The sequence below is a fragment of the Silurus meridionalis genome, chromosome 14, assembly GCF_014805685.1.
Source record: "Silurus meridionalis isolate SWU-2019-XX chromosome 14, ASM1480568v1, whole genome shotgun sequence".
NCBI lineage: Eukaryota > Metazoa > Chordata > Actinopteri > Siluriformes > Siluridae > Silurus > Silurus meridionalis.
The window spans coordinates 3,352,263-3,372,106 of record NC_060897.1 but is presented as its reverse complement, the minus strand read 5'-3'; the positions used below and the strand labels follow the sequence as shown (position 1 = coordinate 3,372,106).

The 19,844-nt window shown below is 39.2% G+C and overlaps 3 protein-coding genes across 5 annotated transcripts; all 3 read right to left on the bottom strand.

The window, feature by feature from the left end:
• Positions 1–392: 392 nt before the first annotated feature.
• LOC124396783 (zona pellucida sperm-binding protein 3-like) lies at positions 393–3,867 on the bottom strand. Of its 3 annotated transcripts, none has more exons than XM_046866080.1 (9): positions 3,789–3,867; positions 3,043–3,383; positions 2,877–2,971; positions 2,702–2,802; positions 2,126–2,303; positions 1,945–2,062; positions 1,781–1,866; positions 1,626–1,708; positions 393–483 (listed from the first exon to the last, which is right to left on the bottom strand). In XM_046866080.1, the coding sequence occupies exons 1-9, from the start codon at positions 3,856–3,858 to the stop codon at positions 425–427; spliced, it is 1,131 nt and encodes a 376-aa protein (XP_046722036.1). In that variant the 5' UTR covers positions 3,859–3,867; the 3' UTR covers positions 393–424. The 3 variants fall into 3 exon arrangements, with proteins under 3 accessions (XP_046722036.1, XP_046722037.1, XP_046722038.1); XM_046866081.1 differs by having other exon boundaries at positions 1,781–1,842; XM_046866082.1 differs by lacking the exon at positions 3,789–3,867 and adding an exon at positions 3,507–3,704.
• Positions 3,868–6,743: 2,876 nt separating this feature from the next.
• LOC124396782 (zona pellucida sperm-binding protein 3-like) lies at positions 6,744–9,030 on the bottom strand. The gene is made up of 8 exons (XM_046866079.1): positions 8,481–9,030; positions 8,278–8,396; positions 8,105–8,208; positions 7,852–8,029; positions 7,283–7,400; positions 7,130–7,215; positions 6,971–7,059; positions 6,744–6,844 (listed from the first exon to the last, which is right to left on the bottom strand). Exons 1-8 carry the CDS (start codon positions 8,988–8,990, stop codon positions 6,783–6,785), a joined length of 1,266 nt encoding a protein of 421 aa, XP_046722035.1. The 5' UTR covers positions 8,991–9,030; the 3' UTR covers positions 6,744–6,782.
• Positions 9,031–11,386: 2,356 nt separating this feature from the next.
• On the bottom strand, positions 11,387–13,642 carry LOC124396780 (zona pellucida sperm-binding protein 3-like). Its single transcript, XM_046866077.1, has 8 exons — positions 13,060–13,642; positions 12,854–12,972; positions 12,635–12,738; positions 12,386–12,563; positions 12,200–12,317; positions 12,025–12,110; positions 11,814–11,929; positions 11,387–11,493 (listed from the first exon to the last, which is right to left on the bottom strand). Exons 1-8 carry the CDS (start codon positions 13,606–13,608, stop codon positions 11,432–11,434), a joined length of 1,332 nt encoding a protein of 443 aa, XP_046722033.1. The 5' UTR covers positions 13,609–13,642; the 3' UTR covers positions 11,387–11,431.
• Between the last annotated feature and the right edge of the window lie 6,202 nt (positions 13,643–19,844).

Here is a 19,844-nt window from a genome sequence, read left to right as displayed (position 1 = left end):
AAATATACACCATTTTGTAGACTGCACCTACAGCAATGAGAAGAACAAAATGTCTATAAAAGAATCCACAATGTCCCCATAAATCATCCCTCCTCAAACTCCAAACATTGTACATTTATTTTTAAAATTCGGGTTGACCACAAATTTTTTTTGTTTTTTTACAGTATCCAAACAGTATCCGTTAAAGCCTCAAGTCTTAAACCGTAGTAAATTAGGCTTGGAAACCACATGACAGTGTGAACTAGAGAGAACACTAAGCCACAGGGAAGATCCCGGCTTTGGGAATGCTCGGCCAACTATGCAAAATCTTTAAGACATTTTGCATACATGCAAGTTTACACACATTGATTAAAGGCTGTGGCTCGTCCTCAATTTTATTCACAACTACAAAACAGGTTTTGTAAGATCTTTATTTCATAAGAAGTCAAATTTCTCCTTCAACCAGGATTGGATCGAGGGTTATTTGTGATGCCGGCTCCTGCCCTAGAAGAGAAAAGCAAACAAGTTTCAATGTGCACACACACACACACACACACACACACACACACACACACACACACACACACGCTAGACAATCTGTGAAAGGTCAGGGGCCACATAAATACAGTTTCCCCCAATTCCAGAGTCCACAGAACCCAAATCCACCACACGATAGAGAAAAGCAAGAGTTTCAATATAAAATATATACACTATATTGCCAAACGTATTGGGTCACCTCACCTTTTCTGCTAGGTGAGGCACTCGATTGCACAGGACATCTTTAGATGATAATGTCGCGTTCACTTAAACCTGAACCTGTTCCAGCATGGCACTGCCCCTGTGCACAAAGTGAGCTCCTTGAAGCTCTGGTTTACATGCTTTGGAGAGGAAGATCTTGCTGCTATAGAGCTCTGATCTCATCCCTACTGAACACCTTTGGGATGAATGTGAACGCTGACTGCACCCCAGGTCTCCTCACCTACATCAGTACCTGCCTTTCGTAACACCCTTGTGTCTGATGAACACAAATATCCATAAGCACACTCCAAAATCTAGTGGAACATCTTCCCAGAAGAGTGGAGGGAATTGGAAGAGCAAATTGGGACTAAAAGTGGAATCCAATGCTTAAAAATCACATATCGTACTTATGACTAGGCGACCCAATACTTTTGGCAATAGTGTACAGACCAGTGAGACATTAAACTTCGCTACATTTCAAAATCAAATATTTGACTAACTCGACTACATTTTGTGAAATCAGTCGTTCTTTTTTTATTTACGAGGATAAAAACATAACTGATCGAACACACAGCAATCAGGGTTGAGCGCTCACTCGGTTTTAAACTTGTTTTGATTGGCACTTGGTGTATCTACTGATCAACATACAGTTCAGCATCAAGCAGAAGATTAAGAGAAGAATAAATGAAGAAACGCCAGACTCGAACTCACCACACCTTTGGCCTTATTAGATTTTTTTGGGACTCATGATCATTTCAATAAAAATCAGTGATTGACTCATTAATATTAACAGATCTGTAAATAAGAGTCTTTTCACAAATGATAATAGGAACATTATAGCAATAATAAAATCATAGTGCTTTGGAAACTTAACGTCACTGGATGAACGTTTCCGCTCGTACCCTTACCTGATTGATCGTGTTCCATCTGTAAGCTACAGCGGCTATCACAACAGCTGCATACCTGGTCAGTACCATACGCAGCAGTCCATCTAAGTGGAAATCAACGTTTTATTAGTCACAGCCTTCCAGCATTGTACAGTTTTAAAAAGGTCTTAATGTACCTGTTGCCATTATACCAGCAAGCCTTGTGCTCAGGATCAGGTGATGCAGATGCCACAGTTGCCTTCAAGAAGCATGTGATGTAAATCTATCAATGGCGTTACATATTGACAGTTTAAAAGGTATCCATTGCGATCAAAACTAGTTTGAAACAGTTGTTACCTACCAGGCTACTGTTTCCTTGCTGAAACTTGAAGGCCTCCAACTGAAACCTCAGCGTTGCTTCTTGAGTTTGAAGCATGAAGTGGGAACTGGATGCTATGATCATAGAATCGACCAAACACCTGAAAGATTTGCAGTTAGGTTTCGGTAATCAGCTTTCAAAGACCAGAAAGAACTTTACTCACCCATTGTTCTCAATGAAGGAATATCTGGGGACTGTAGTTATGTCAGGGACAGCACTGGCTATGCAACGATCCACAAAGACACGCAAGGGCACCTGGTTGAACGGCAGTACCGATGCCTCAATGTTTATAAGCTCACCCAACTGGTACTGGTTGGATGTTCTTTCAAATATCCAGTTATCTACAAGAAGAAACTGAATTAGTCACCAATTATCAAACAAACTACATCTACATTAATCTAAATACATTTTCAAACTTCACCTAAAAACACTCCCCAGTCCCTGTACTGCACGTGAAACTAAGACGCTTCGACCGGAATCGGGAGTTTGTTTGTTTTTGGCTCTTTGAAACGTTAGAGCAATAACTAAAAACGCGTCAGTTTTCAAAAGCCTCCGTTTTTACAGCCCACACTGCAGTTTCAAATTTATCCACTTTGAAAAGAGTTTTCAAAAACCTATGCTTTCGTTGACTGAAAAACCCCCTCACAGTGGGATCGAAGGCCAAAACAGACAAAAATATGCATTTTCAAAAGAAAACATGTTTGTGTGGAGCATGGCCTAGGTTAACCATGTTACAAACCCATCATGAGCCTCATGGAGAAAAAAGGTTCTGCAACAGCCTGGGGAGAATCATCTGGTTTCCAAGAAGGCATCAGAGTGCTGCTGGGAACATGATGGAATCTAAAAAGCATTAAAACTAATTAAGGATAAAATGTTGGAGTAGATATACACATGTTTCAAATAAGGATAAATACCTTGGATAGTGGCATTCAATAGTAATTGGAGTACCACTTAAAGGCTCTGAAGCAGTACCCAGGGTGAAAACATAAACCAGTTCATCCTCAGTCACCTGAGACAGAAGCAAAGCAAGTGATAATACGCTTTAAACAGAATTGAGGATTTCAACAAAGGAACACTTACCGTGAGTCTGCTATTGCAGCCATTCAGTTCAGATTCGTAGATAAGGACTTGAGAAGCAGTATCCTCTTTCGCAGCACAGCCTCCCAGCGTCAGAGCTGCAGTATTGATGGGTTTTCCATTTTTAAACAGATTTTTCTTCACTTCCACATGCACAGCAGTTTCATTGCATTCAGACGTTACACTCAGAGTAGGAACAGGGTCCATCTGCCTCTCAGATGGCTCTGGTGGTGGTCCTGTAGTTGCTTGGAATTTCCACATTAGCCATTGGGCCTCAACCAATCCGAGGGCAACAAACAGCAATGCAGAAACACCAATATGGTTTAATCCCATTGTTGCTGCATCTAAAAAAGCCAGAATATAAGTGTATAATGTTATTTTAATAAAACAGTATACATTCTATTTTATACTGATTTTCAGTCTCTCTTGTATTGATCTTGACAGTCTTAGATTTCTTTTTTTTGCACCTGTTGTGCTGAGTCACAGATGATACCAATTAGTATTTTGCACTTCCTGGTATCTAATTGGGTCAAAAGCTTAATTAGCTTGACCAGGCCAATGAGCAAGGCCAAAAGCAGAACTTTAGTCCATTAGTTTACTTTCAGGCAGGGACACAATTGGCAAAAACTGGTTGACTGCCACTACTAACTCACATTAAAATGAAAAAAATTTTAATAGTACTTGTGTTTAAAAATAACGCTCTATGGTCTGGATATGATCACACATCATATTTGTTTATTCTGATCTACTTTTATCATCCTTTAACCCAGGGATGTCCAATCTTTCCCACAAAGGGCTGGTGTGGGTGCAGGCTTTCATTCCAACCAATCAAGGGGCACACCAGAGAGTCATTAAAAATTTAACTAATTATATTTAAATAGATAGAATTTGGGGTGGGGATTTGCTTGTTTAGGATTAATGAAAACCTGCACCCACAGATGGAAAAACCCCTGCAAGTCTAATTAAGAATGTGTCAATACACAATCTTTAGGACAGTGGGTGGTGCTGGGTTCCCAATAGGGAGGTTTGGGGTTCTAAGCCCTTGTACTGCCAAGCTGCCACTGTTGGGCCCTTGAGCAAGACTCTTAACCCTCTCTGTTTCAGGGCCACTGTATCATGTCTGATCTTGCGCTCTGACCCCTTCCTACCAAGCTGGGATATGGGAGGAAACATTTTCACAGTGCTGTATTGTACATGTGACAAATGAAGGCTCTTCTCTTTAAGTATTTATTGACTAAGCTTTTCCCAATTGGGCTTGTTTTAATAAATCTACAGTATTCTAAAAGTGGGAAAAAAACGTTGTGGCAAAAGATCATAATGTACAAATGTCAAGCTGATGTGACTGATGTGATTCCAGTGAAGGTTGAGAATTATTTAAAGCAGTTATTTGCACTATTACTCTTCTTCTACTAAAGTCTATATGTAACTTATTGTCATCAACTCATTCAGGTGAAACGCTGGAAGCACTTCCACACCAATCATTCTGCCTAGAAATTAACAAGGCAGTTTATTCAAATCAGTGACCCTCTTATGTTGCTGAACAGTGGTTCTACTTTTAAATTGGCCAACCAGGCCATGACCCACCCCATTCCTAAAGCAACAATCTGCACTTACAGTACATTCTTTTAAAAGAAAGTAGGAAAACCATGAATAAATGAGCATTTCTTCAGGCAATGGGCACACACATGCAAAGTCATATGCAAAGAGTCATATGAGTCATATGCAAAGTACTTATATAGCAAAAATGTTCATAGTTGGATTTCACAGATATAAAATTGTCAGAAACATGTACATATATTTAAAAAATGGCTGTTTTTTATGTATGTAACATTTTCCCCAAAAGGGTAAAGTATGTTTATCCTTGTATTTATAATACATACATTTCATATATACAGTAATCCCCCGCTTTACAGCAGTTCGAATCTCACGCCCCCAGTTTATTGCGGAATTGCATTTGCCACAAAACTGATTAGTTTGGCTGATCAAAACACATAGGGAATTGTTTTTATGGCGTTTTATGTAAAAATAATGAAATGTATTAAAAATATAATTTTGTATTTTAAAATGAAGTTAAATGGTAATACAGTACTGTATATACATAATAGCATTTGTGGGGTTTTTCTATTAAAAAATGGACAATATTTTATTTTCAAAAATGTATTGTTACAATTATTTCCAGAATCAACAAACGCAAGCGGCAGGACACAACACAGTACTCAAATTATAGCAATTGTTTAAAACCTGTGTGCCAACAAGTAACAGGGATCAACAAGTAACCAAATTTAACATTAAACATAATGTAACAAAACAAACATTTTGCACAAGTAACAGTGATATCATTGCATGGTACAGTAAGAAATTTGCACTCTCTCCCGATCTGGAACTTGAAACACTGCATTTAAGTGATTTTCCCAAACAAGTGTCAAATATTTTGGAATAATGTCACTCCCAAATCTCATTTAAAAAAAAAAAAAAAAAAAAGAGAAAGAACACAAGAGAAATTTACCCTTTTACCAAGAAATTGCACAAGTGTAATTCAAAACAAAAAACCCCATACCTTAATTTAGTATTTGTACCAAAACGGAGACAAAAATTTAAAAATGTGGAATGAATACGATGCTTAAAGGCGACTGTATATCTTACAATGATTTAATTTACAACTATTTGCTAACACGAGAAATCCTATAAATATTTGCATTACATTCATGTTTGTTAAAAGTTAGCATATTAGCAAAGGAAAATGCTGTTTGAAAAAATCTTTTGTAAAACACGCATGTAATCAGTTGACAGAACATTTTAATGATCAAAGTTACTCTTTACAGAAGCTGGGAAATAGATCACATGACTGAAGTCACAGCAAAAATAATTTAAATAAAAAAACAACGATTTAATCATTTATATAGAAAATTACCTTGTAAAATCTAAATTTTTTCCACTCACATCTTCCTTGCTGCTGATTCAGTATCATTTTATTTACATGGTCATATGACCATATCAGATTTCTGTATGGGAACCAGGTTAATTAAATGACAATTGATTAAGTATATATAAAATTGTGCTTATTAACAAAAGCCTCCTTGACCTCTACTTAGTTCTGATGCGTTTGTAGTTAACTACCACCGGAAAGATTGCAACACACCAGGTAATAATCCGTTGGATAAACAAATTGTTGAGGTTTACAGGGATAAATGGTACACAGTCGTATCACTCTTTACAGTACAGGGCTTGGTTCCCCCCGACCGCCGGCCAATGCTAGAAATATGGATTCCTTAGTGTTTGCTTCAATAATTTCTCTTAACAGTTTTGCAGATCAATTTTAATTTGGGCCAAGTCAATGTGAAGTCTTAATTTTTATAAAATGAAATTGATTTATCCAGGCATTATTACAAATGTTTGTTTTAATCTAATGTTTAAAAAAAAAAATAATCAAAATTGAACCAAGTAGTGACTTAACTGAGGTATGCACCAAATTGTGAATTTCATGTACTGTTACACCCCTACTGGTATGAAGCATATTGGTCAAGTGGGAGGGTTTGGATGTTGTTACCTCTCCACATTTGAAACACTGTAGCATTAGTTATGCTCTCAGCTAGTTTTGCTAAAGTCCCCACCCAAGTGCATGATGGGAAATCCATTCAATTCTGGATACCAAAATTGTCAAATTACATGTTGAAAGCAATAATGAAAATCAGAAGACATCAAAATCAGAAGTTATAAAATGCTTTATTTAGACAAAGGCATGATTACCAAACATTTTCCACAACCACAATTGGGCCAAGGTTGACTTCTCTCTTCAGCTGCATGCCTGCAAATAAAGGGAGTAAAAAAAAATAAATGCAAAGTACAACTCCCCCTTCAGGTAAAGATTTCACAGTGCCATACAAATCGTAGGGTTGCAAGACGTGAATTACATCAAGGTTCTTCAAAATACCTCGCTTTGACAGATCTCGTCCCTTCCTTGAACCACAGCTGCTACTGCAACAACTGCACACCTGGTCAGCACCATATGCAGCACTCCATCTAAGAAGCAGTAAGACGTTAGCGATCATAGCTCATCAGCACAACGCCATTAAGGGTAACAAGAACATACCTATTGTCTGAAAAGGAACACGCCTTGTGCTCAGCATCAGCAGGGGAAGAAGCAGCTGTTGCCTTCAAGATGCAAGTGATGTAGACCTGGAAACACAAGGAGTAAGGGTTACATTGACAAACATGCATATGCCAGAGGTAAGGCGGTACTTACCAGGCTACTGTTCCCTTGTTGAAATCCAAAAGCTTCCAACTGAAACCTCAGCTTGTTTGCTTGAGTTTGGGGCATGAACTGGGAACTGGACTGAGTTAGCCTGGCATCAACCAGACACCTGGGTAAAGCGGTCATTTTATATGGTTAGAAATTAATCATTTTGGCAGCAATATCTGTATGTTGGAGAAACTAAATGTTTTCTAGAAAAGATTGAACACAGTAGAACCATTAGTATTTAATAGGCAATATAATAAGTAAATGTCCCTTCATCCACAAAATAAACCAAAATGTAATTGGTCTTAATATAGTGAAGTACATGTATTAACTCAAATGTAGTTTATTAGTGAGTAAGTTTACTGATATTCAGTAAAACCAGAAAGTTGTCAAAAGTAATGTAGTGAGGTACATTTACACCACTGATAAGTGTGTATAGATATACACTTAAGTATTCAGTTGTATAATGCAACACATCCAATAGAAAAATGTTGGATGAGAAATTTATTCATCCCAAAAGGAATATTAAAGTCTTCATATCAGTTTACAGAAGCCATTAAATTAACCCCACTTACCCAAAATTTTCAATGAAGAAATATCTGGGGACAGCATTTATGTCAGGGACTGTAGTAGCCACACAGCCATCTACAAGGACACGCAGAGGGACATGGTGGAACTGCAGTACAGACGCCTCAATGTTTATAAGCTCACCCAGGTAGTACTGGTTGGATGTTCGTTCAGCTAGCCAGTCATCTACGAGACAAAATAAATAAAATTACCAAAAAGAAAAGTCAGACAAACAAGCTATATTTCAACTACAGTACAAACCAGTCATCAGCCTCAAGGTGAAGACAAGAAGTTCCTGAGCAGCCTGGGCAGAAGCATATGGAAGCCAAGCAGGTACAAGACCACTGCTACTCACATTGTGGAATCTGAAAAAGAGGTCCAACAGTTAAATCCGTCCAAAATTAAACTAAACAAATCAGAGAAACTTCAAGTACCTTGGATAGTGACACTGAATGAAAACCCTTGTACCAGCTCTCCTAAGAATGGGAGTACCACGGATTGGTACTGGAGACATACCAAGAGTAAAAATATACACCAGCTCATCTGAAGTCACCTGAACAAAACATACAAAGTACATTTAAATAGTGTATACAAGTTTAAAAAGCTCTTCATGTATTTAGCAATAGAAAGGACTTACAGTTAATCTGCTTTTGCAGCCATACAATGGAGACTCATAGATAAGGACTTGAGAAGGAGCATCCATGCTTTTGGGTGTACAGCCTCCAAGTGTGAGTGAAGCCATTGTGAAGGTTGGATCAATTCCAAGCACGTCTTTGCTCACCTCGACATACACTGAAGTCTCGTTACATCTCACCGTCACACCTTGGGCAGGAATAGGATCAGCATATCTGTCAACATGCACTAGAGGTGGTGGCATTGGGATTTGGGGCACTGCAGGAAAAGTCCAATTCAGCTTCTTAACTTGATGCTGGATTACTTGCTGCGTTTGGTCAGCTGAAGGATATCCAGGGCTTCCAGCTTGGGAAGCACTTTGCAGCCATTGAGGAGTTAAACCAGGATTCATTTGCAGTGGAGGCTGTCCTGGGTTGCTTAATTTAATATTCTCCAAACTTGTCCATTGTGCTGTTGTTATATGAACTGCCAAAAGCAGCCGTAGCAGACCATCCCTCACTTGGTTGAATCCCATTGCAGTTGACAGATGAATGCACACCAGGATGGCCAGAGCACCTCGTACTTATACGGTGCTTTAAACAAGTATTTGAACGTTTCTAAATAGCCTGATGCTCTTCTGAGCCTGGTGAGTTATTAATTAGGCTGCCAAACAAATGAAAGCAATTAGAATTTAACTGCTCCTTGCATTTGATTGGACCAAGAGCTAAATTGGCCTAATTGTCAAGGTCACATGACCTAGCTAAGCGATTTGGCAAATATAAAACTAATTATAGTCTTTGATTTAATCCTTTTGTTAAGATCATGCCAGCTTCTATGGCTATAGTGAAAGCCAAGTTTAATTATACCAATATAAAACTAAATATGTTTAACATAATCATATGTTTAATATGTTATATATTGACTTTTTTTAAACCTTAGGACTAAATTTGGATTAACTTGATTAAAAATCTTTTCAACACCATCAACAGAATAAAACAAGCTTTTTTTTAACAGGAGTAGGTGTATTACAGTCCAGCAAAATATGTTTTTTTTTATGTGTTGGATTCTGACAGGATGGGCATTTTGTCTAATGTTTTCCATATCTTTTGATCCCAGTGATTAACATAAAAAATAAAGAAAATAGTTTATGCGCTGATACTATTACGATTGTCATTTATTTTTGATGTTGGTCTCATTTGTAAAAGGTATAAATAATTTTAATGGTTGTGTAGATTTTTTTTTTTTGGCAACACTGTCTGCTTACCCAGTACCAGAGAGAGAGTACAAGCAGAAGAAAAAAACTAAATGATTTCATTTCAGAGTTGATAATTTTATTAAATGTTTTACACTTTTGTAGTCAGTTTCTATAGATTCCAATGGGACTTGTTTCAAAAAGTTAAAGAAAATAAATGTTTTACAATGTGCAAGTGGATGTCTTTCTAGATGCAAACAAACATACCTGCAGTTTACACTGACGCTGTTGTATGTGCATGGGTTAAAAAAGGAGTAACAAAGACTAAAAACTAGTTGTCTTGTGTGTCTGTACTTGTTTTAAAAATACATACTAGCACATACGCCACTATAAGACTGCTTCCTATCAGTGGGTCTACACAATGTTTTTTTTTTTTACAAGAATACAATTCTTTAGGTACAAGCAAAGCTAACTCGTTCCTACATTATTTATTCCATGAAAGGAACTCAATCATATCATTTAATCAGGAACATTTTATTTCTGATTTTTTTTTTGCAGCTTTTTTCAACCTTTTGAAAAAGGCAACCATTTGTCAAGTTATCAACTGTTCAATGATGGAGACTTGTTTCAATGTGGTCTTATTTATTCTATCATTTGCATTTAAGGCATTTGGCAGATGCCCTTATCCGGAGAGACTTCAATTATACAGTGGAGGAAAAGGCGGGTTAAGGGCCCAGCAGTGGAAGTTTCTTTAAACCCATGACCTTCCAATCAGAAGTCTAACATCTTTTCCACTGAGCTACCACTTCCCCCTTTAAGTAATGCTTACAGCAAAAATCAGTATAGAGGGAAATTGTGATCTGTGACAGCTGTTTTCTCCAGAGTGGCTCATTTGCATATTTCAGTAACTGTTTATCTGGGATTTTCACAGTTGTTAAAAGTGTAAACAAATAGTACAAAAGTATTTAAAAGAGACAGGTCTGTAGGTGAAAACACTTCTTGGGGATCCAGATACATTAGTGGAAATGTGGATGGACTAACAGTGTTAGACCAAATTAAGGTTTAGATCAAATCATTTGATCAACAGTAGATAAAGATCAAATGTCCAAGGCATATGTGGACACAAACTCACCACAATTGGACTTTTCAAATTATCAGTTTGGGACAATATCCTTGATTCAGATCATGTACCATACAATAAACCAGGTACCAAATAGATGAAATTGTTACAAAGGCAAGCATTGCTTAAACCAAGTGTGTCCAATAATTTCCAAAAAGGTCCAGGGTGGGTGCTGGTTCTCATTCCAGACAAGCCCCACACCAGAGTCATGTTAAACCATTTAGCAGGTATAATCTGGTGTTGCCCTTGCTTGCATTGAAAACCTAAACCCACACACCAGCTCTTTGTGGACAGGATTGGATACCCCATGTCTTAAATGTTTATTGGCAAAAGGGTTGGTGTGGCATATAAAGCATAAGCAGGATTGATTGAGAATAAAATTGGTAGCCAAAAAAAAAAAAAAAAAAAATAGTAAAATCTGAGCACTATAAAAAAGTTGCATCATTCTATTCTTAAGGACATTTGCTAGCCAGTAATTCAATACCAGGGTCTAAAACCCAAGAGGCATAAAAAAGTCTCAACTTTAAGCCAAATTAAATTAGACAATTTTGTATCCAGTGTACATAAAATCTACATCCTCTATTCATGTTTAGATGAAACAGTCAAGACAATACACGAGCACATTTTAACAGTTTATTAAAGCAAAGAGCAGCAAGTCATTTGACTACCAAACATTCTCCAGAACTGTAATTGGACCCAGGCGTACACGTTTTGCCAGCTGCAGGCCTGCAAATGAAAGGAAACAGCTTTTAAAAAGGTGTAGTTACATAAACTTGAGCAGTGTTAATGAAACACTGGATTAAACAAGCCTAATTTAAAAAGTACAATTCTTAAACAAGATAGGTGAAGTTGTAACATCCCCCAACTGACATTAATTTACTTGCATTAGTGACTCAATTGTTGCATCAAAGTAAAGACAAGAAAATCTAAATTAACCAAAAAAATAAAATGGATTAAAACCCCGCACCCCACCCACCATGTCTGTTCCCCACTAGAAACACTACACTGAAAGCCACACATTTCTAAATCCCCCTACCCACAAATACCTGTCTTTGAAGACAAATCTCGTCGAGCCCTTGCAGACAAGTCTCTTCCCTTCCTTCCGGTACAGCTGCTACTGCAACAACTACATACCTGGTTGGGACCATATGCAGCAATCCATCTTAAAAGGGGAGAAAAATAAAATCCATTAGTTGTCAAAGCCAACACTGGGTAATTGAAAGCGCAAAATATATAAAAAAAAAAAAAAAAAATTACCCATTGCCAGAGAAAGAACAAGCCTTGTGCTGAGAATCAGCTGGGGCAGAGGCAGCTGTTGCCTTAATGATGCATGTGATGTAGACCTGGCAACACAAGTAAAGTTAGACAAATATATTTAAAAAAAAAAAATTAAATAAAAAAAAAAAAAAGGGAAGAAGTCACCAGTATTTACCAGGCTACTGTTTGCTTGTTGGAATCCAAAAGCCTCCAGTTGAAAGCTCAGCTTGTTTGCTTGAGTTTGGGGCATGAACTGGGAACTGGACTGAGTTAGCTTGGCATCAAGCAGGCACCTGGAAAACATTTCCAGTTAAGCTTTTACCATTGGACAACAAAAAGCCCTAAAATAAACCTAACCTACCCATAATTATCAATGAAGAAATATCTGGGGACGGAATTTATATCAGGGACATTAGTAGCCACACAGCCGTCAATAAGGACACGCAGAGGGACATGGTTGAACTGCAGAACGGACGCCTCAATGTTTATAAGCTCACCCAGGTAGTACTGGTTGGATGTTCGTTCAGATAGCCAGTCATCTAGAAGAAGAAAACACCATTAGTAAAAGCAACAATAAAGAACAAACTAACAATTGTATCACAATACAAACCAGTCATAAGTCTCAATGTGAAAACGAGAAGTTCCTCAGCAGCCTGGGCAGAAGCATATGGGACCCAAGCAGGCACAAGACCACTGCTACTGACATTGTGGAACCTAGGGGAAAGAAAAAAATAATTTATATAGATTTTATGGTGGCTGGCTTTATTTATATATTAAATAAAGCCAGCCACCATAATAAAAATCAAGCTAATGTGTTGTGAGACAATACCTTGGATAATGGCACTGAATCATAACCCTTGTACTGGCTCTTCTTAGAATGGGAGTGCCACTGATTGGCACAGGAGACATACCAAGAGTGAAGATATACACCAGCTCATCTGCAGTCATCTAGAAACACAAGTATTTAGATAAAAAGCTTCCCACCCCCCAAAAAAAAATAAAAATAAAAAATAACATAACAATGAAAAGACTTACAGTCAACATGCTTTTGCAGCCATTTAACAGAGATTCATAGATGAGGACAGCAGAAGCAGCATCCATCCCTTGAGCAGGACAGCCTCCCAGTGTGAGGAAAGCAATATTGGACAGATCATGTCCAAGAACATCCTTCCTCACCTCGACATGCACTGCAGTCTCGTTGCAGCTCACCGTCACACCCTGGGTATAAACCGGATTAGACTGTCGGTCAACATGCACCAGCGTTTGCGGTGTTGGGATTTTGGGCAGCGCAGGAAAAGTCCAGTCCAGCTTCTTCACTTGTTGCTGGATTACTTGCTGGGCTTGAGCATCTGAAGGATTCTGAAACTGCAGTCCAAGTGGGGCTACTGGAGGGCTTCCAGCTTGGGGGCTACTTTGCAGCCATTGAGGAGCCATCCCAGGATTCGATTGCAGTGGAGGCTGACCTGGTTTGGTTGCTTGAGATCCAGCAGGTGGTTGCACAGCTCCCAAATCCAGCCATTGTGCTGTTGATAATCTAACTGCAAAAAGCACAAGTGCACAAAGCCCCACTTGGTTAAACCCCATTACTACTGAGAGACAAATGCAAGTATACCTACTAGCACTACCAGAGCAGCTTTTATTCAAGCAAGTCTGCTCCTGATGATCTTTCTCAGCTGCTGAGCTGCCGCTGAGCAACCCACCTCACAGTTGCCAGCGATTCCAACTCGACTGATTCTTGCATGTGATTGGACCAAGAGGTTAATTGTCTGTGATTCAATAATCTGGCCAATTACTAACATTATTTCAGTAATTGACTGAGTAGCTTGTTTGTTAAAGCATCCCAATAAAAATATTTCTCCTCATTGACCAAAAAGAGAGTACAAGCAGAAGAAAAAAACTAGATGATTTGATTTCCCTGTACTGCACGTGAAACTAAGACGTTTCAACCGGAATCGGGAGTTTGTTTGTTTTTGGCTCTTTGAAGCATTAAAGCAAAAATTGAGTACCACTTAAAATCTCTGAAGCAGTACCCAGGGTGAAAACATAGACAAGTTCATCCTCAGTCACCTGAGACAGAAGCAAAGCAAGTGATAATACGCTTTAAACAGAACTGAGGATTTCAACAAAGGAACACTTACTGTGAGTTTGCTATTGCAGCCATTTAGTTTAGATTCGTAGATTAGGACTTGAGAAGCAGTATCCTCTTTCGCGGCACAGCCTCCCACCTTCGGAGCTGCAGTACTGAGAGGTTTTCCATTTTCAAACAGATTTTTCTTCACTTCCACATACACAGCAGTTTCATTGCATTCAGACTAGGGCTGGGCGATATTGCCTAAAAAATTTTTTTTCACAAAAAATCCGATTTGCGATTTAAATAAATGTTTTCCCCCTGCTTAAAATCAATCTGCATATGACAAAGAAAATTTTTAAAAAAGGTTTTACCTTTATTAAATAAAGTTTATTTACCCTTCTGGGATTATAACCCACTTTGGGTTAAAGTGCAATCAGAAACAACAAGCCAAAAATACAAGATGGCAGGCCCTGCCATTGTAAATTGTGAAAATAGAACGTAACATAACATAAGATGAGCAAACCTACAAAGAAAAATGTTTTATGAGTGTTTAAATGTGGAACATGATTGAAAATGCACCTGAGGTTTTAAATGATTTTGCCTTTACCTTTCTCCAAAACTCCACAGTAAAATTGGATAAAATTTAGTTATAAATTTAAGTAATAGACAGGGACACTGTAAATAAAAATAATTTGAAAGATTGAGCAAACCTATAAAGAAAAATGTTTTATGGGTGTTTGAATGTAAAACATGGTTAAAAATGCAGTGATGCTTGGAGTGATTTTGCCTTTACTTTTCTTAAAAACTCCACAGTAAAATTTGTTGAAATGTGAAATAAGAATATAATAGACAGGGTGATTCTAAATAAGAATTATTTGAAAGATTGAGCAAACCTCAAAAAAATGTTTTATGAGTGTTTGAATATGGTGATTCAAATGCTCTGATTTTTCTGTTTCTTAACGGAGACGCCGTTCTGAAGCGTCTTTACATGTATTTTGACCGCTTTCACCACCCATACCGTAAGTGTATGATTAGACGCGCAACACTAGATGCGGCTGGCTTAACCGCAGTCTTGTGCTGCCGCTGTCTTGTTCATTTCATAGGGCCCTACATCTCTCCCACTCGACAGCATGCCTCTGTTTAAGGTGCTGCAGTAAATTGGTGGTACTGCTACCTTTGCTTGCTCACTGCCATGTTGTTTGTGTATCTCTATGGCAAACCAGGGGGAGGGCTGAGTTCGTTCTAAACTATGGAAGCCCAGAGGAAAGCGTTGGCGGACATTAAAGCGAAACCCGATTTTTATTCAAACAGATCGATGTAAACTACACATTCGAGTTAATCGATAAAATTGATTTATCGCCCAGCCCTAATTCAGACGTTACACTTGGAGTAGGAACAGGGTCCATCTGCCTTTTAGATTGCTCTGGTGGTGGTCCTGTAGTTGCTTGGAATTTGCACATTGGCCATTGGGCCTCAACCAATCAGAGGGCAACAAACAGCAGTGCTAAAACACCAATATCTTTTAATCCCATTGTTGCGGCATCTAAAAAAATTAAAAATGTATAATGTTACTTTAATTAAACAGTATACATTCTATTTTATACTGATTTTCAGTCTCTCTTGTATTGATCTTGACATTCTTTTTTTTTTTGCACCTGTTGTGCTGCGTCACAGATGATACCAATTAGTATTTTGCACTTCCTGGTATCTAATTGGGTCAAAAGCTTAATTAGCTTGACCAGGCTAATGAGCAAGGCCAAAAGCAGAACTTTAGTCCATTAGTTTACTTTCAGGCAGGGACACAATTGGCAAGAACTGGTTGACAGGGGTATTGGTTGTTAGCATTTTAGCCATGTGGCTATGCGCTCCCGGCTGCTAGCCGAGCTCCCGCTCCCTGGGGAGAGCGTTCGTTGGCAGTTTCTTCTCCAGTGCGTGTAACGCGGTGCTCCGTATTTCTTCCTTCGAGGTGGAAGAAATGTCGGAGAGCGCTCTCCCTCGCGGCTCGGTCCCGCTTTGCCGAGTTGGCCCTCGAAGGTATCGGCTGTTAGCATTTTAGCAGGCTATGCACTCCCGGCTGCTAGCCAAGCTCCCGTTCCCCGGGGAGAGCGCGCGTTTGGCGGTTCTTTTTCTGGTGCGTGTAACGTGGTGCTCCGTATTTCTTCCTCTGAGATGGGAGAAATTTCGGAAATTTCGGGGAAGCATGCCTGGCGGCTGCTTCTTCTCCTGGTGCGGGCGGCGCGGCGTTACATGTCTCTGTTTTAGAGTAGAATGAGATAATGGATGCTAGCGTGCCCGTGGACTCTTCACAGCCTGTGCTGTATGAAGAGCTCCTCGAGGTCATGACACGGGCCGAGTCCAAGCTGGATCTAGCTTGGCTGGTCTTGTAGCAGAAGCAGCACGCATCCAGTAAACGGGTATGCGTGCCCGTGCGTAATGGTAACGATGGGCGCTTCCCTCACGGGGTGGGAGCGGTCATGATTGGCCACTCCGCCCAGGGTCTGTGGAGTGGCCCACGTCTTTCGTGGCACTTAAATTGCCTGGAGATGTTGGCAGTGTTTTTGGGGTTAAAACACTTCCTCCCGGGAGAGATCGCCATGTGTTGGTCCGCACGGACAATGCTGCGGTGGTCTCTTACTTCGAGCACCAGGGGGGCCGCCGATCTCGCCCCTTGTACAAGCTGGCGTGAGCGGTCCTCTTGTGGTCCTGGGACAGACTCCTTTCATTGAGAGCTGTTTACATCCTGGGACGGTTGGATGTCAGAGCAGACGCCCTGTCGAAGACAGTGGCTGCCGTGGTACAGTCATGGCCAGGGCTATGCCTGTACACCTTTCCCCCGATCACGCTGCTTTCGGGAGTTCTGGTTGGAGTTCACTGAGAATGAGTCTGTCTCCTCCTGGTAGCACCTCAATGTCCGGGCAACCCATAGTTTGCGGACCTGGTATTCCTACTCGAGGGCCCTCCGTGGGAAATTCAAACCAGGAGGGATCTCCTCTCGCAGGCGGGTTTGTGACTGGTCTCTCTACTGAGGTAGTAGAGACCCTTCTCCACTCCAGAGCTCCCCCCACGAGGAGGTCGTATGCCGCACGGTGGCGCCCGGAGGCTGAGGCCCGGGACGCAACCCAGAGTGCCTGTCTGGGACTTGGCAGTTGCCCCATCCTGCCTGGAGTTTGCCCCTGGCATGGCCAGAGTGTTTCTATACACGAGACCTGGGTGCATACCTAAGGTGCCTACGGCTCCCACACGACGTGTCGTGTTACAGGTGTTCTGCCCTCATCCGTTTATAGCCCCCGACCAGGGGTTACAGACCCGGCTGTGTCCAGTGCGAGCACTGGACGCTTGTCTCCACAGGACGAGTACATAGAGGCGGTCGCTGCGGCTGTTCGTCTCCTGTGGCCATAATAGGAAAGTTTTCCTAGCAGATGGGCAGACGTTAAGCAGGTGGGTAGAATAGAATATAATAGTATAGAAATTGGATGGGATTTGCTTGTTTGGGATTAATGAAAACCTGCACCCACAGATGAAAAATTAGATTAGACACCACTGCAAGTCTAATTAAGAATGTGTTAATACACAAACCTCAGTCTTTAGGACAGTGGGTGGTGCTGGGTACCCAATAGGGAGGTTTGGCGTTCTAAGCCCTTGTACTGCCAAGCTGCCACTGTTGGGCCCTTGAGCAAGACTCTTAACCCTCTCTGTTCCAGGGCCACTGTATCATGGCTGACCTTGCGCTCTGACCCCTTCCACATTTTAACTGTACTGTATTGTACATGTGACAAATGAAGGTTCTTCTCTTTAAGTATTTATTGACTAAGCTTTTCCCAATTGGGCTTGTTTTAATAAATCTACAGTATTCTAAAAGCGGAAAAACGTTGTGGCAAAAGAGCATAATGTACAAATGTCAAGCTGATGTGACTGATGTGATGTGACCAGAGTGATTTCAGTAAAGGTTGAGAATTATTTAAAGCAGGTTTTTGCACTATTACATCTTCTACTAAAGTCTATATGTGATTCATTGTCATCAACTCATTCAGGTAAAACACTGGAAGCACTTCCACATCTATCATTCTGCCTAGAAATTAACAAGGCAGTTTATTCAAATCAGTGACCCTCTTATGTTGCTTAACAGTGTTTTAAATTCAGTGGTGGTTCTACTTTTAAATGGTGCTCTGGGCCAACCAGGCCATGACCCACCCCATACCTAAAGCAACAATCTGCACTTACAGTAGATTATTTTAATCAGAAAGTATGAAAACCATGAATAAATGAGCATTTCTCCAGGCAATGCGCACACATGCAAAGTCATATGCAAAGACTCATACGAGTCATATGCAAAGTACTCATATAGCATAAATGTCCATGGTTGGATTTCACAGATATAAAAATGTCAAACATGTACATATATTTAAAAAATGGCTGTTTTTTTTATATATGTAACATTTTCCCCAAATGGTTAAAGGATGTTTATCCTTGTATTTATAATACATACATTTTATATATACAGTAATCCCCCGCTTTACTGCGGTTTGAATCTCGTGCCCCCAGTTTATCGCGAAAATGCATTTACCACAAAACTGATTAGTTTGGCTGATCAAAACACTTATAGGGAATTGTTTTTATGGAGTTTTATGTAAAAATTAAATTATATATATATATACATACACACACACAAAATGTATATTACATTTTTCTATTAAATAAATGGTCAATATTTTATTTTCAAAAATGAATTGTTACAATTGTTTCCAGAATTAACAAATGCAAGCGGCAGGACATATCGCAGTACTTAAATTATAGCAATTGTTTAAAACCCGTTTGCCAACAAGTAAACACGGATCAACAAGTAACCAAATTTAACATTAAACAAAATGTAACAAAACAAACATTTTCACACAAGTAACAGTGATATCATTGCATGGTACAGTAAGAAATTTGCACTCTCTCCCGATCTGGAGCTTGAAACACTGCATTTAACTGATTTGTCCAAACTAGAGTCAAATATTTTGGAATAATGGCACTCCCAAATCTCACATATCTATAACAAAAAAAGAGAGAGAGAACATGAGAAATTTACCCTTTTACCAAGAAATTGCACAAGTAAAATGTAATAAAAAATAAAAATAAAAAAAACATAACTCAATTTAGTAATTGTCCCAAACCGGAGACAAAAATGTAAAAATGTGGAATGATGTGACCCCAATGAGGTCGCTGCAGTAGTAAAAGTAGATGTTAGATTTTTTTGGGAATTAACATGCATGTTTCACTTCATGTACACAATTTAACATGAAATCAAACCTTTAAATGTAGATAACTTTCGTATGCAGTCAAAGTGCGTTTTGTGCAACGGTTTGCCATATTTGCAAAGGATAGTTATAGCAAAGTAAAATGAACGTCGAGATGACGAATAGCATGTATAGTGTTTGAAAGTTAGCATATTAGCAAAAGAAAAATGCTGTTTAAAAAATAATTTGTAAAACGTGCGTAATCAGTCGACAGCACATCTTGTAATGATCAAAGTTACTTTTCTTGACAAAAGCTGGGAAATAAATCACATGACTACAGTCACAGCAAAAATCATTTAAAATCAAGTGTAAATAATTTATATAGAAAATTACCTTGTAAAATAAAAATTTTTCACCCACATCTTTCTGCTGATTCAGTATCATTTACATGGTCATATGACCATATCAGATTTCTGTATAGGAACCAGGTAAATTGAAGGGTGACAGTTGATTTAAAAGTATATATATAA

Coding starts and splice junctions, on each gene's coding strand:
- LOC124396783 (XM_046866080.1), bottom strand. CDS start 3,858: ATGAAAGCCTGCACCCACACCAGCCCTTTGTGGGAAAGATTGGACATC. Junction 2,803..2,876: donor ATTGAATGCCACTATCCAAG/GTATTTATCCTT, acceptor AATGCTTTTTAG/ATTCCATCATGTTCCCAGCA. Junction 1,709..1,780: donor TGCTGGTATAATGGCAACAG/GTACATTAAGAC, acceptor ATTTCCACTTAG/ATGGACTGCTGCGTATGGTA.
- LOC124396782 (XM_046866079.1), bottom strand. CDS start 8,990: ATGGGATTCAACCAAGTGAGGGATGGTCTGCTACGGCTGCTTTTGGCA. Junction 8,397..8,480: donor GCTGCAAAAGCAGATTAACT/GTAAGTCCTTTC, acceptor TGTTTTGTTCAG/GTGACTTCAGATGAGCTGGT. Junction 6,845..6,970: donor ACGAGATCTGTCAAAGCGAG/GTATTTTGAAGA, acceptor CTTTATTTGCAG/GCATGCAGCTGAAGAGAGAA.
- LOC124396780 (XM_046866077.1), bottom strand. CDS start 13,608: ATGGGGTTTAACCAAGTGGGGCTTTGTGCACTTGTGCTTTTTGCAGTT. Junction 12,111..12,199: donor AACAAGCAAACAGTAGCCTG/GTAAATACTGGT, acceptor TTGTGTTGCCAG/GTCTACATCACATGCATCAT. Junction 11,494..11,813: donor AGATTTGTCTTCAAAGACAG/GTATTTGTGGGT, acceptor TTTCATTTGCAG/GCCTGCAGCTGGCAAAACGT.